Source organism: Ciconia boyciana, chromosome 3 (genome assembly GCF_034638445.1).
Source record: "Ciconia boyciana chromosome 3, ASM3463844v1, whole genome shotgun sequence".
NCBI classification, from domain to species: Eukaryota; Metazoa; Chordata; class Aves; order Ciconiiformes; family Ciconiidae; genus Ciconia; species Ciconia boyciana.
In genome coordinates, this window is record NC_132936.1 from 43,859,949 (window position 1) to 43,874,787 (window position 14,839).

The 14,839-nt window shown below is 37.1% G+C and overlaps 1 protein-coding gene across 4 annotated transcripts in view; it reads right to left on the reverse strand.

Annotated features, from left to right (window-relative positions):
* Nucleotides 1-14,839, reverse strand: part of EPHA7 (EPH receptor A7) — a 176,864-nt gene that overhangs the window by 96,718 nt on the left and 65,307 nt on the right. For all 4 annotated transcript variants that reach the window (XM_072855507.1, XM_072855504.1, XM_072855502.1 and 1 more), the window contains exons 4-5: nucleotides 12,996-13,151; nucleotides 11,779-12,114 (exon numbers count right to left, since the gene is read on the reverse strand). In XM_072855507.1, coding sequence (XP_072711608.1) covers nucleotides 11,779-12,114; nucleotides 12,996-13,151 — 492 coding nt within the window. The remainder of the gene's footprint in view (nucleotides 1-11,778; nucleotides 12,115-12,995; nucleotides 13,152-14,839) is intronic.

Genomic DNA, 14,839 nt, shown 5'->3' on the forward strand with positions numbered 1-14,839 from the left:
GGACCTTGTCCCTAGAGTCTTAAGCTCACTTCAGAGGAAGTGAGATCTGGCTTAAAAATTCTGAAAATTACACTAACAGGCTAGAAGAAAGCGAGATTAAAAAGAGATTAAGCTACATCTACACGTGTGTGTGCATGTGCATGTGTGTGCACATCTCTCCCTCTCTTTTCCTTTCTTTGTGCCTGTATATGGCAGAAACCAGACGGAAGTAAGATATGAAACATCCCATTCTGCACTTCTAAGATTTCTTTCATTAACATTAGAAAAATACCAGCAGTTTTATGAATAATTTTTCTTATTGTTTTCTGTGTTTCTGCACATGTGGATTCTCTTATGTCTGACACATGATTTAGCTCATTCCGTAAGGTACAGGTTTTCATTGGCCTGTTGACTTTATGTAGGAGTTTAAGATTTCTACCTCTCTGTCAAACATAGTTAAAACTGGTCAAAAACTTGACAGAGGACAAAGGAGCTGAAAGAAAATTGTCCAAAGTACACATTTAGCACACTCACGTGGCCTTGTACATTTAGAAAACTGAGCTAAAATAACCTTTTGTTAATTGGCATTAATACTAAACTGGCCTGAGTCATATGACTTCTGTTGCTTGCAGTGTAGATTATCCTGAAAATTTAAATATACAGATGAAAAAGTAGCAGGTTTAAACTACAGCTGTCATTAAAGCCTGCTTTATTTTGTGGGTCGCTATCACAAACAACCTACCTCATGGAAACATAAAATGCAGCTTGTTATAAGCTCAAATTTAGGACATTTGTATTCGTCCTACAATAAGAAGATTTCTGTGTCATTATCATGAGCATGATTTAGTTGACTTATGTTCGCATGCAGACACTGTGATGTAACACTTAGCTCAGACAAATGGCTCTGTTCTTGATCTTCTCTATTCTACTGTAGTTAATGACCAAATATTGTTAAAAATTGGGACACTAATTATCTGATGTCGACATGTTATGGATAATTAAGAATTGCTCACTCTGAAGCCATGCTAATTGTTTTTCACAGGTCTCCTTCTCTCGTCCTTGTGTCCTCAACAAGGCAAGCAGCTACAGGTTTATGCGTACATCTCTGTCACATACTTTGTCACAGAACATACATCATCCTTTCTGGCTCATCCCCGATTAATTTTGCTGGCTTGCAGCAATTATCTCTCCCTTTGTGACTGACCTCCTGGTAAATGGAGTGCATGATAGCTGGGCAATTTTTTCCTGCGTATTTTACCACTTAATTGATCTTTGTTGGCTGCCCACAATAGAATATACTAAACTTAAGTCATAAAATGGTTGAAATTGAGAAAAAATGGTAACCATGTTTTAGCAATTGTAGTTGACAGCTGTAAAAATCAGATCTTGATAATGTTCTCTCATTTACCCTATTACTTGGATCAGTTGGTTAAAGCTGTTAATGATCCTCTTGGATCAATGTCTTTTGCTTGTAGCTATAATTTACTGCATTGGTGGATTAGTACAGATGTTTTCATAGATAGCTCTGCATCATTCCACCAGATTGCTGTCTGCATCAAATTTGCTTCCATTCATCACTAACGAAGCAAAGAAAAAGATAATCAGCATCTCCTATCTTAACATTAACTATTGAACTCAGGATAACACTTTTATTGTTGTCAATTTGCAGCCTTCAACCATGGCTTCCTCAGTAAATTGCCCTGAGAATTTCCTCTAGAAATAGATTCAATGATATATTTTGACTATAATGGGGAAAGACTACAGAAATGCCAAAATGTACAAAACAATTCATACACTAAAGAGTAGTTGATATAACTGTTCAATTAGGAATATGCCCTATGGAGCCAGGGCTGGTTCTATCACATGCAAAGCAGAAGAAACTACATAGGGCAGCAACTTGTCAGAGATGGCAGAAATTGTCCAGACTTATTAATTACCCAGGCTATTCCAGCACCTGGAAAATCTGCTGCCACCCATGGAGCTGTCATAGTGGGTACGTCAGTAATGGCTGCTACTATTAGGGAAGATGTCTTCCCTTCGTATTACCCCACTAGCATCAGAAAGATAAGCCCAGCTCTTCACAAACCTTTATTTTGCCCTGACTTTCCAACCCATCTCGGCTATCTTCACCTTACCTGCCAGAAGTGAACCATTCATTCTTAAGCAATTAATACTCCCTAAACTGCCAGAAGGCCATGGGCCAGAAGGGGAAGATTTTTATTTTTCACCTGAGGGCCTGTTTAGCCAAAAGTCCATTTTTCCTTCTAAAAAAGCAGGCTTGCTGGCACATGCAACAAATAAAAAATAAGTAACTGAATAAAATATGATCTGTTCCAAAAGAGCAGCAGCAGAATCTCTGACTCTATTTCTAATGAGAATACATACATAAAGCAAACTGGAAATACACTGTCTTAAAATGCTGGACAAATCTACATGGCACCTCTTTCTAGACAGTTAATTATGAGACTAAACTTCATCCCTAAGCGGTGGACTTGAACCTTGCTTTAAGAAAGCTCTTGATTCAAGACATTCTTTGTCCCTTCCTGCAGTGCATTTTTGGCATACCAACTACACTAGCTGTGATAGACTCACCACGCAAGTCTTCCAGCTATTAAATAGGCACCAGTGTGAGCAATCTCTCCCATCTAGAAATTGCACATTTAGCTATTCTATCATTTAAACTTAATGGAGAAACTTCTTTAGCTCTCCCTGTATAAGCTATCTTCTCTCTTTTAAAGATTTCCACAGGAGTCATTACGGTAGGCTGGCTCCATGCCATGCTGTCATTAAATGCTTCACTCTATAGAGATGTTACAGTTAAAGAATTTTTTAATTTACTGCATACAACCTCAATTAGGATTTCACATTTGGTGGCACTTATGCACTTGCAAGTGCCTTTCAGCAGTGATGCTCGTTTCTCTTCGAAAAAGCATCTGTGTACTTAGAGGGTTTTGTTTGTTCTAATGACAATGGTACTTGAGTTCTTCAAAAGGTCTGAAACAAACCATCAAATATTAGGAAATTCAGGGACAAAACTTCTAATGTCTTTTTTTGCTACAAATATGATCATACTCTTTTTCTTTGAATTTTGTTCTTTGTAGGCAAAATAACAAAGAAATGAAACACCTTAATAATAAATTACACTGTACTGAAGTAAGATCTCAGAACTCATTAGCACAGTGGGTTTTGGCTAGATTAATTCAAACACTATGTGTTATTTGGTCCTACCAATATCAATATTTCACAGTTTTGTTCATTGAAAGAGTTCAAATCTGTTTTGTTAATACTGAAAACCAAATCTTCCTTGTGCTTTTATGAGGCCAGCTATGTGTTGTTATTAGCTACAAATAAGAAACAGGAAGCTCAGCCAGACAAACAAAAGATATCACTGAGAAATTTTATGACAGAATCAGAACAGGCCTTTATTTTTGTCAGTTTCCCCACTGTATTTCTCTTTTACTCTTAGGTCTCCATATAGCCATGACAGTGTTTCACCTAAAATGATTTCCTATGGAAATTCTAAAGTTTCTGGATAAATATTTGCCTACATGTCATAATCATCATCATGGCATTATTTTGGTAAGAGAATGATATGTGTGTCCAAGATACCAAACAAATAACATCGAGTGCATGAGATCCTACTGATGGTGTTCAGCACTCATCTAGATCCTGCATCCAGTTACCATATTACAGTTCACAGGAAGCAGAAAAAGGAAGAGCTGGAGATGCAGTTCTGCTGCCAAAATCAAAGGTCTGTGGAATTGTTCTTTCTTTGCATGAGTTAATTAGCTACACTAGACTGTATCACCATGTATAAATGTATCAAGTGATTTCTTGTCTTTGTACTGCAGTTATCTTGAAAGTCCGTAAGGTTGGCCAGGTCGTTGCAGAACTATGTATAAGAGTTCCCAAAGAGTATAATAAAGCTCAAAGAGTTCTGTTTAGTTTCTACTCTGTTCAAAAGGACTTATGGCCATGAGAAATAATCTAACTATGGATGAAGTGAAAGAAGAAGCCAGTCATATTTATGAAGGGCTAAAAACCAACCCAGCAGCTGTCACAAATAGAGTTCTTTTATTTTACAAACCTTTCTGGAATTGGTCATAGAAAATGTGGTGTTGACACACATATTTTCTTTTCAAGGTCAGGATTAGTTTTTCATCACTACTTTTAAGAAGACAATTGGTGTAACTAATAAACATCGGGGAGATGTTCGGCCCGTGTTTGTAACATTAGAAGAAAAAGTAGTTCCTAGTCCTTTGTGTCACATTAGCAAACCAATCTCTCCTTTCTTTGGCTAAATTGTACTTTATATCACTCATTTTCTTCCTCAAGTACATAGTTATTTGTTGCATAGCTGGTGAAATTATGCTTTAGTAGTGTACATTTGACTGTGGTGACATAACCTTCTATTTCAATAGCTCAGTGCACGGGAAAGTTAACAGCCCTGTGGCTGTCATGCTTCTCCTAGAAGGTTGCTACCAAACATTTAACATACAGAGAAGCTTAATCTGACCATTTATAATTCAGAGTTTTGGTTCTGTGAAGGTGAAGCTTTACTTTGTCTTTGTGTAGCTACACTAAAGTGTAGCTTCCCGCTATTTTTATTTCTAAATATTGTAAAATTCACATCATCTCTACTGGAAAAACTTATTTAGTTTCTTAGGAAAAATGATTACATCTATTTCTAAAAAGCTTTTATGGTAAAGCTGAACAGGCAAGATTTCTGATACCTATTTGGAAAAAAAAATCATATTTTTAGTATGCTAAAAAAAAAAAAAGTTCAAATGACATTCAGCCACAAACTGATGTACAAAAACCTGCTACAGTCAGAATAAAAATGTGATATGAAGGTAAAGTTTCCTTTCAGGATGACAGAGTGCCCATTGTTTTGGTTCCTGTGTGTTCTGATAGAGCATAAGGTTCAAATCCTGCTCCTATTGAAGTCAATGACAAAACTTCCATTGACTTCAGCGGTGCAGGACCAGACCCTAAGCAACACAGCTAACATCTGCTTTCTTGCTTTCTCTCTTATATTTCAGTGAAAAATATTAGAACAAATTAGAACTAAATATTAGAAAAAATAAATTACTATCAATTGGCTATTCTGTGGTAGTTTTCTTATAAAACATATTGCTGTAATTTCAAATTTTTATATATATATATACATTCTGTATATGTATATAAAATATTATCAAAACTGTCAAATATCATATACGCCATACCATATTATATCCTATATATATGATTCCTTCTTTGTGAAAATCCTAAAAAAAACCCCAACATTTAGCAATCTTACAATAACACCCCAACCTAGCAATTCTACAGTATCTCTATAACCTTGTGGATTTCACTACATTTAATATGACCTGATACAATCAGTGAATGAACAAACTGCTTTCCCTGATCTGGTGGTATTTGCTATACAGAGACTGGAATTCTTATCAAGTTTTTATCCATCAGTTTAATTCAGGCACAAATTCAGGTTACCGCCTCCTGTCAAAATATTTGTGATATTAGTCCAGGGTAATGTGATTGCAGATCAATAGGGAGTCTTAGCTCCACAGAAATAACCCAGTTTAAATGTACTGAAAAGACATATAAAAAACTGGAAGAATAATAACTACCATATGTAATAATTTCTACTCTAGTTTTATCCTTTTCAGTTGGTGGCTACGGAGTGCAGAACGCTTGCAGAACTATGCTGTCTGCCTACTGGTTTAGAAAAAAGTTAAAACAGATTAAAATATATCTGAAATAGTATTCAGAATAAGCGCTAACATCTTTGTAGCTCCCATTAAATAAACTAAGTAAAATGGTAACCCAAAGTACAACCACCATAACATACATATTTCTAAAAACCACAGCTTAATGAAAGCGGTTAGGGAATATTAGTTTTGAAAAGTGACTTTTTATATAAAATAATTCTCCCAGCTCAACAGGTGGAACACGTTTGGTAAAAAGAAAAGAAAAACATTATTTTTATAATGGCAATTATTTTTACATGAAGCATTGTTTTTAAATATATATACAGATGACGTAGCCATATCAATGTGGGAAAGTTGATCTACAGTTAAAGGCCAGAACATGAAGCATAGCTCAAAAAGTAAAGTCACCAGCAGGAAATATCAAAAGAAACCTGAAGATAAAGAAAGTCCATTGAAATGGGAAAACATAGAAGCAATGTTAAGTTGAACACTGAAACTATTTGTAATAAGCTGTCATGTATTACCAGAAGTGAACATTAGATGGAAGGCATAGATGAAGGTAGATTAAAACAACTTGGTGGCAGAATGGGAAGACACCAAAATGATCTGGGGAAAGGAGAGAAGTGAGAATAGGACTAAAACAGTGAGGACAAAGCGACTAGGAAAGCCAAAGGCATAAATCTTCTTGATTGCTGCCCCTGCTGGGGTACAGCTCATTGATGAAAAAAAGTGAGGCTTAAGTGAGACTGACAGGGAACAGGAAACAAATAGATGGTCAATAGTGCAGAGACTATGAAAGGGGAGACTTTAAAAAATGAGTAGAGATAATTGAGAGCTGGGGAAAACGTGAAGGGAAGCAAAGAAGACAAAAATTATGAGCAGCAACAACGAAAGGAGAATGTAGAGTAGGGGAGAATGCAAAGTGTCTCCCTTGTTTAGAAAGACTTCAGAAGTACCTAAGAAAGGCAGAACCCATCACACAGCTTTAAATAAGGGATAGCTTGTTTCCTTTATGCATTCAATCATTTCTTCTTGCCGTGTAAATCAATGGTACTGCTGCTAATTAATAGTCATATTATAGCATGTAATGTTTTTTCTGTTCAAGTTGCTGGGATAATGAAACTTTGAAAAATTCAGTTCCCTGTTTGTTTTTTTTTTAACTGTCAATTTTGGGATCTGGTTTTTGTAGGAAAAGGTCTGAAAATTGAACTCTAAGACATAAAAAAAAAAGGGAAAGCAAATCAACATATACAAAATAACTTGTTACTAAAAATGTTTTTCAAGAGTAAGCCTTGATTATGGAACTGAATCAGGGTTTTTTAACCACTTCAAGTTGTCAGCATTAAGTGCATCTGAAGACACAGCATGACCTAAGAGTGTTGTGGGGCACCTTTTTCTTGCTCTGAAGAAGCAGCAAGCATTAGCAAGTGCTCCCTGCGTAAGAACAGAGAGTATATTTAGGAACAGGTATTGGCATTACATTTTAACTTTTGTTTGTCATGTTTGGTTACAGTAATAAGACATGATGTGTGCCCTCTTGGATATGATTTCTTCTTTCCAGTGACTATAAAGATGACTCAAACTGACTCAGGACAGATATTTAAAATTTCTCAAACCCTGATAAATGTTAGGATTCATCCAACCTATCTCAAGTTTTCTCAAAGTCAGGCTAGGTTGGGTGAATATCAGCCTTTATCAGGTACCAGTCCATTGCCCATTCAGATAAATTCCAGAGGAAAGGATGTGGAAAGATACTATTAAAAAGACACTATCTTTGCAAAAGTGTCAGCAGAAAAATTATACAATTGTTATTGAAACACATACTTGTTAAAGGATTTGAAAGTGCATAAATGCCAAAATCCGACAAATATTCATCTGCTGTGAAACCTACCTGACTCCATTAGCCTTTTGAGTGTTGTACAGAAAAAAAGTAAAATTTGGAAAGGAATTTGATCGATCAAAAAGAACTACCAGTACCACTGAAAGGTGAATATCTTATTAGGGAAGTGTGCTGGTTCTGGCTGGGATAGAGTTAATTTTCTTCACAGCAGCCACTATGGGGCTATGTTTTGGATTTGTGCTGGAAACAGTGTTGATAATACAGGGATGTTTTAGTTACTGCTGAGCAGTGCTTACACAGAGTCAAGGCCTTTGCTGCTTCTCACCCCACCCCACCAACGAGTAGGCTGGGGGTGCACAGGGAGTTGGGAGGGGACACGGCTGGGACAGCTGACCCCAGCTGACCAAAGGGCTATTCCATACCATATGGCGGCATGCTCAGCATATAAAGCTGGGGGAAGAAGAAGGAAGGAGGGGATGTTCGGAGTGATGGCATTTTGTCTTCCCAAGTAACTGTTACACATGATGGAGCCCTGCTTTCCTGGAGATGGCTGAATACCTGCCTGCCCATGGGAAGGAGTGAATGGATTCCTTGTTTTGCTTTGCTTGTGTGCACGGCTTTTGCTTTACCTATTAAATGGTCTTGATCTCAACCCACGAGTTTTCTCACTTTTACTCTTCTGATTCTCTCCCCCATCACACTGGGAGGGAGTGAGCGAGCGGCTGTGTGGTGCTTAGTTGTAGGCTGGGGTTAAACCACGACAGGAAGTGGTAAATTTTATCTTTGGTAAGCAACTATTCAATAAGCTTGCAAACGTAGTGTTTGTCAGCTGTTTGCCAGCTGCAGCTCTTCAGTACATTTACCTATTGTAACTGGGGCTCAGTCACATTTAAATCTGAATTCTACAAGGATGCAGGGGTTCACATAGATCAGCTTGCAATACTGGGATGACATCCTGTATTCTTTATATGATGCTGGATAGGCAAGATATGAAACAAGATGGTTTAATCCTGGAGGACTTAGTGCACTTAATCTTTTACCTCTGATTCCAGCTCAGTTCTTTCATGCTTTTGTCAAAAAACAAAACAAAGCAAAACAAAAAGCCTCATGGTTCATGGCTGCAGCATAAAAAATATGCCATATGACAACTGATAGCCTAGTCACAAAGTCTTTTTAACACAAGGAATGAATAGCAATGTGTCATATGTATATATGGGAGCAATGTGAAATGCTACCTACTCACTTGCAGTCATTTTATTCTGTTATTTCCACAAATATAAACAGTTTTTTATCAACCACCTGGTTCTTTTCTGTGACATACTCTCTTTGTCTCATCAGAAGCTTGTTATATGTGGGTGAAGAAACACTGAATATATTCCATAACCCCATTCTTTTATCAATAATTTCCTGTTATCATTACACAATGATTTGAATTTTGTGAATATGGCCACAAAGGATCAATTCAATTAAACCAAAACTACAAAGGGAAAATCTCACTGCAAGCCTCTGTGCAACTGGTGAACCCAGTAATTATATATAGCCACCTATTGTGCTAGCATAACAACATGCGAAGAAGGCTTAGTTAGACACATTTACACACATAAAAAGCAATATGGGCATAGAAAAAGTGATTTTTGCCAAAAGTATAGAACAGTCACACAGTAACAAATGAGAGCTGCATGAATCCTAGTTTACTTGGCTATAAATAAATCCAACATTTTCTTTCTCTCCATGGTAAAATAAAATAGGAGCACAGAAGCATAACAGTCTCCTTTGAGCAACCAGTCTCTTTCTGTTCAATTATAGTCATCAATCTGTTCCACCTAAAATATTTTCCTCCTTGAGAAACCAAAGAAATCAGTACTGGGATCCAAAACATGCTGTTGCAAAAATAATGTAAAAGAGGTCTTTCCTTTTGGTGCATCCATTTGTTCTGAAAGACTGTATTTTCTTTAACATGAATTTTGTAATTTGGGTGAAAAAAAATGCTGCATTTATATGGTACTTTTAATCAGAAAATCTTGAACAGCTTGGTAAGGAAAGGTAAGGGTTACCTTCATTTTACAGACAGAGAAAACTGCAAGAAAGAGAGCTTAAAGCCTTTTTTTTTTTTTTTTCCCCAAAATCTGTTTCCTCTGTATATTCCTTTTAGATGCCCAACTGGAAGCCTTTAAATCCTGATATTCAGAAGTGCTAAACAGACAAAGCTTCAGTTGTACAAGTACCTTTTCTCTCAACAGTGACAGTGTCAGATTCTGTAGCACTGGGAAACGCTCACCTGTGCATAATCCCACAGCAAACTGGAGAGCAGGGAAGGAACAGAGTCAGGTCTCCTGCTTTCTGCTGCATGCTCTTACAAAACTTATCTAGGAGGGTGAAGGTTTTTCCATTACTTGAAATCACTAGGTAAAATCTAGATGTTGTCTCTAATATATATGTAAGCTACAGTTTCACTAACATCTCTGGGCTTGATATGAGGATCATTTGATAAAATCATATAGCTTGTGTTACTTATAAGATAACATGAGATAACCATATTATGTCTTCTGGCCTGAAAAACCCTATAAATCTATGACTATGAGAACACAAAAGAATTAACTGTAATGAATTATCTTGGTGGTAACACAGCAAACTTCTGATTAAGGCTTTTTCATCTTCCTGAGATGTGATACTAGCCACCAAATTGCACTGTCTCTTTCTGTACCCTGTGTGCCACTGAACCATCAAAGCACATAAAGTAAAGCTAATTTGATTTAGCTAAATAAGAAAAAGTCCAGATCCCCTTCTTCATGTGGTAGTTCTGTACAGACATCTACAGAGAGCAGAACACTGTCCACCTGTACACATTTGAAGAATTATAGAGAATTATTTTAAAGATGAAAAATCAAGGTGCCAAAGTAATACAATCTGTGGTGCAAAAATAGTTTCAGGGTAAGTTCTCTATGCTCAAAATCTCATCATAAACTCCAAGACCTGAATGAGCACAGAGACCAATCCTTTCAGTCACAGGGATGGTTCCAAAATAATATAAAATGTGCATTTGGTATCCAGAAAAGCACTATGGGGAAATTAAATAACCCATAAATATTCCAGCCTAACTTTAACAACTCTATAAACTGTCCTAGGTTTGGGGGGAGGGAGGGAAGGTTCTGAAGTAAATTTCTTGTCCTTTTTTTTTTTTTTGAGATGACCATCTTTAAAGTACAAAATAACTACAGTTTTTCCTATTTGTTCATTGCCCCTGTACAGTGAGTTTGTCCTCAGTTCAAAGCATTACTGTAGGAGATCATTTCTACGGCACTAAAAAAGAATAGCTTGATCACAGTCATTAGCATTTCCTCCAAGATGTAAGTATGAAGTATCCTTTAAAACATTGGTTAGCTGTTCTTACAGCAAGCATCACTTATCCACTTCATATTTTCTTTTAAGGCATTTTTTCAGAAGCCAGATCTTGCAATTAATGTTCAGTTTAAGATCTTTTGTTCAATGCATAAAAGGTTGGTTTTACTATCTCCTCTTAAAGCCCACAGTGCACTATTGTAGATTCAGAGGCCTATAATTTTTATCAACAAGCAACTCATCATTTCAGAAACCTAAATCAGAGAATTCTTTTTTTTCACTCAGCATGCAGACAACTAAAGCCCTTTTTTCCCCTGGGGTGATATGCTAGTTTGATTTTATTTTCCTTGACATTTCACCTGTCAGATTATGATAAGCAGAAGAAACAAAGAATAATCATCACATTCTCACTGAATCTCATAATCAAATATCTGGAAATATAAGATAAATTAGAAACATTATCCTGAGGGAAAACATGAACACTGAAAACACCATCAGATATCCAAATCATCTTCCAGTGACCTAGGACTCCCATACGGATTTAAAAAATTCAGAAAGGAAGCCTGCACAGGACTGTCACATCTACTTTTTTTTTCTTCAAATACTAGGGAATTACCTACAATGATGTAAGAAGAAAAAAAAAGTCGTAGAGTTAAGAAAATCTATTTAATAATAAAGCGGTATGTCTTCTTTAAGTCTTTCATGAATGCTTTCTGAAAGCAATCCTGAGGCCAAGAAACAGGACAGGTTATCATGAAATAGTATAAACTCAAATTAACTAGTTGGCAAGGTGAAAAGATTAATGAGCCAGAACACACCAAACATGCTCCTTATTTATGGCATTTGTAGTTTGCATGTTCCCAATTTCTCTCAGTCTCACCGTGTTGAGATTCATAAGTGATGAAAACTTACCTGCTTGACCAGTGGTAATACTGACAGCTGCAAAAAGCCTCTGGGAACGACTCAAGTCAGAAACCCCATTCACAGCTTCAACTTCAAACGTGTAGTTAGCATGAGCTAGCAGGTCCATGACAGTGACATAGTTATCTACTAATCCAGTTTGCTGGGGCATATATCCAATGTTACTCCCACAGGGAACACATTCGCCCTGCTCCCAGCTGCACCTCTTGCACAAAATGCGGTAGGTCACATCACTTCTTCCCCCGTTGTCAGCAGGAGGACTCCACTCTAAACTCACGGTAGTCTGGTTGATATTGAAAATTAGGTTCTGTGGTGCAGAGGGTGGTCCTATATAACAGACAAAAAAGTCCAGGGTAATTGCACAGAACCACGGTGGGACATGTAGCTAGCATTTTAATTACTGAGACAAAAAATAGTTGAAGCAGTTTTCTTCACATAAACATTTCATTATTTTTACTACAAGCTGCATAAAAGCTTCCTTGAACTCACTTGGCAAGAGCTTTATTTATTTTCCATTAAGGCATCAGAATAACAATTGTCTGTATATTCACTGCAACTGACTTTAGCCGTTCCTCTTCTGTGCAATTAAAAGGATTGGTTAATGTACCTTAAAGGTTGTCTTTTATAGTTTTCCCAAGTACGGGATTTGTTCTTCTCTTCTAAACATACTGCACCACCTGCATCTAGTCCTTTGTTATCAGCTCTGATATGATTTACAGAGATATTTGGTGCTGCTTTGGATTTAGGAGACTTCCACTGTTTGAACCACCAATCTGTGTAGGCTAGCCTATTTGCAGTTAGAAGGTTAAGCCAGATCCAATTACAGTTCAATCAAAGCTCAGATCCTCACAGGTTACTTTTCATTTTTCATGTTATTCATTTTGGTATTATAGCACATAAAGCACATTGTCTACAACAATTTTACAGCCATGGGAAAACTATGCCTGTATTCTATCCATTACAATGAGTTACACACTTACCCAACATGCAACTTTTTCCAATGTTATATCAAGCAAACATGAAATTTATATTTATGCTGATTCTATATTCACTGTCAACTTTTTTTCCCCCTCTGCCTTTCAATTTCATTTACTGTTGTAAATGTACTTTTCAAATATAGGAAAAGCCAAGCAAAACTCCTAGCTACAAGTGGCTGCACCTGGTTGGTTAAGCAACGTCCTTTACTATTAAATTCATGACTGACTCACTTGTGCATGCGACATATGGTGGATCAGAAGGTGCTCTATAATAGCTGTCTTCACAATCGCATCTTGAAGATCCTTCCTTGTCAGAGAAGCTGTGAGTAGGGCAGCGGGAGCACTGCAGATCTTGTGAGGAGGATTTGTAGAACCCACGGCCACAAGCTAAAGCAGAACAAAACAAATTAAGGTTTAGATTTGCATGGATTATTCTGATCTTTTTGCTGTCTCTGCACATGAGTTACACATTCCCGTAAATGTCTAAACTATCCATTCTGTTATGTTGGTGCAAGCCAAAAGAAATCACAATTTCTTTTTCTTCAGTTGATGCTGATAATGATTTTGTGGCATTTTTATGAGCTCAAGCACTACAAATACCTCAGCAGTTGGCAGCACAATATTTTAGCACAGAGGACCACAGAAATATAACAAGCATCTGCTTTTCACCAAAGAAGAGTACAATAACGGTGTGAAACAGCTGGATGCCTGCAATAGGCCTAAACAAGGGAAAAACAGCCTGGAGAAGCTCCGCTTTAAGGCCACTGAAGTGTTTCTGGTATCTGAAATAGTTGATTTGGAATTACTGGAGCAAAGGCCACTCTTCCCTGATCTGAAAAACCCAAAGAAGCTGTAACCCACTGGTGAACCCTGATCCCGAGGAAAGAATGAGGCGTGAACACTTGTTGAACAGACGATGCTGGTAGGAACAAGCAGAAAGAGGAGGAGGGCAGACAGCATAAGCTGCACAATTGGTTTTTCCAGTTTCACAGAGAGAGACAACCAGGCTGAAATGCATTTGCTAAAACTTTAAAGGGAAAGTTAAAAGGTAGATAGTTGGAAATATGCATATAAGATCATTTCATACTTTGGTTTGCCCGCTGTGAAGCCATGGAAGTAAAAAATGTGCTGTGTTCCAAAACTGATGTTTAGAAATACTTTTATCAGCCATTGCCACAGTTCCTAAAGCAGAAACACCCACAAAACACACCTATAATGATTCTTACAAGCAGAGAACTGCAACCTAGACAGCCAGCTTCAGAATGGATAAACTATGAGAACTGTAGCGGATGAGGAAGAAGGAAGTGGGGATCAGGCAACGCTAAAACTGGAAATAGATTAAGACTCCATTTCAGCACTGAGGTTATAGGCAAACTTACAAACACTGTCAACATGAAAAACAGAAAACAAAAGTCCTCCAGAACTTTCTAATAAAGCAGAGGCTTTTTCAACCACACTATTTTATTCTTTTTTTTTCCAACCCTAACAGTCTAACCTTCTTAAGCCATCACCTGTATGCAAAGAAAAGGGACAGCGGGTGAAACTTAGTATTCGGTATCAAAATATTAAAGCTAGTTAAATAGTCATTCTGAATTCAGAGAGAGAGAATTTACTTTGGTTATATTCATATTTGCTTGGATATTTTCTCAGAACAGAAATGCAAAGTATCCAAAGACACTGATATTTGGAACAGTTATTTCAGTTGTCTGGTACTGCAGTGATGGAAAGAGCATGGAAACAATGAGCTTTATCCAAATCTCACTGAAGTCAGCGAGGAGTGTCTGACTTTAATAGCCTTTGGACTGGACTCAGTGTAGCTACAGTGACATGACTCTTACTAATCTGATGAATTGTATGCAACTGAGAGAAAAAAATGGTGGTAATACTTCAGATAACAGTAGATTAAAGTTGGTAAATTAGGTAAATCAACCAGTATACCATACCAGTATAAAATGATAGGAAATTCTGGCCCTCTGTTACTCTTTAGCAACATACTAACTTTCAAAAGAAAAATATACTTAAAGGACAGAAATCGCCATAACATTTAGAGTTTGTCATGCTGAAAAGAACAGAGG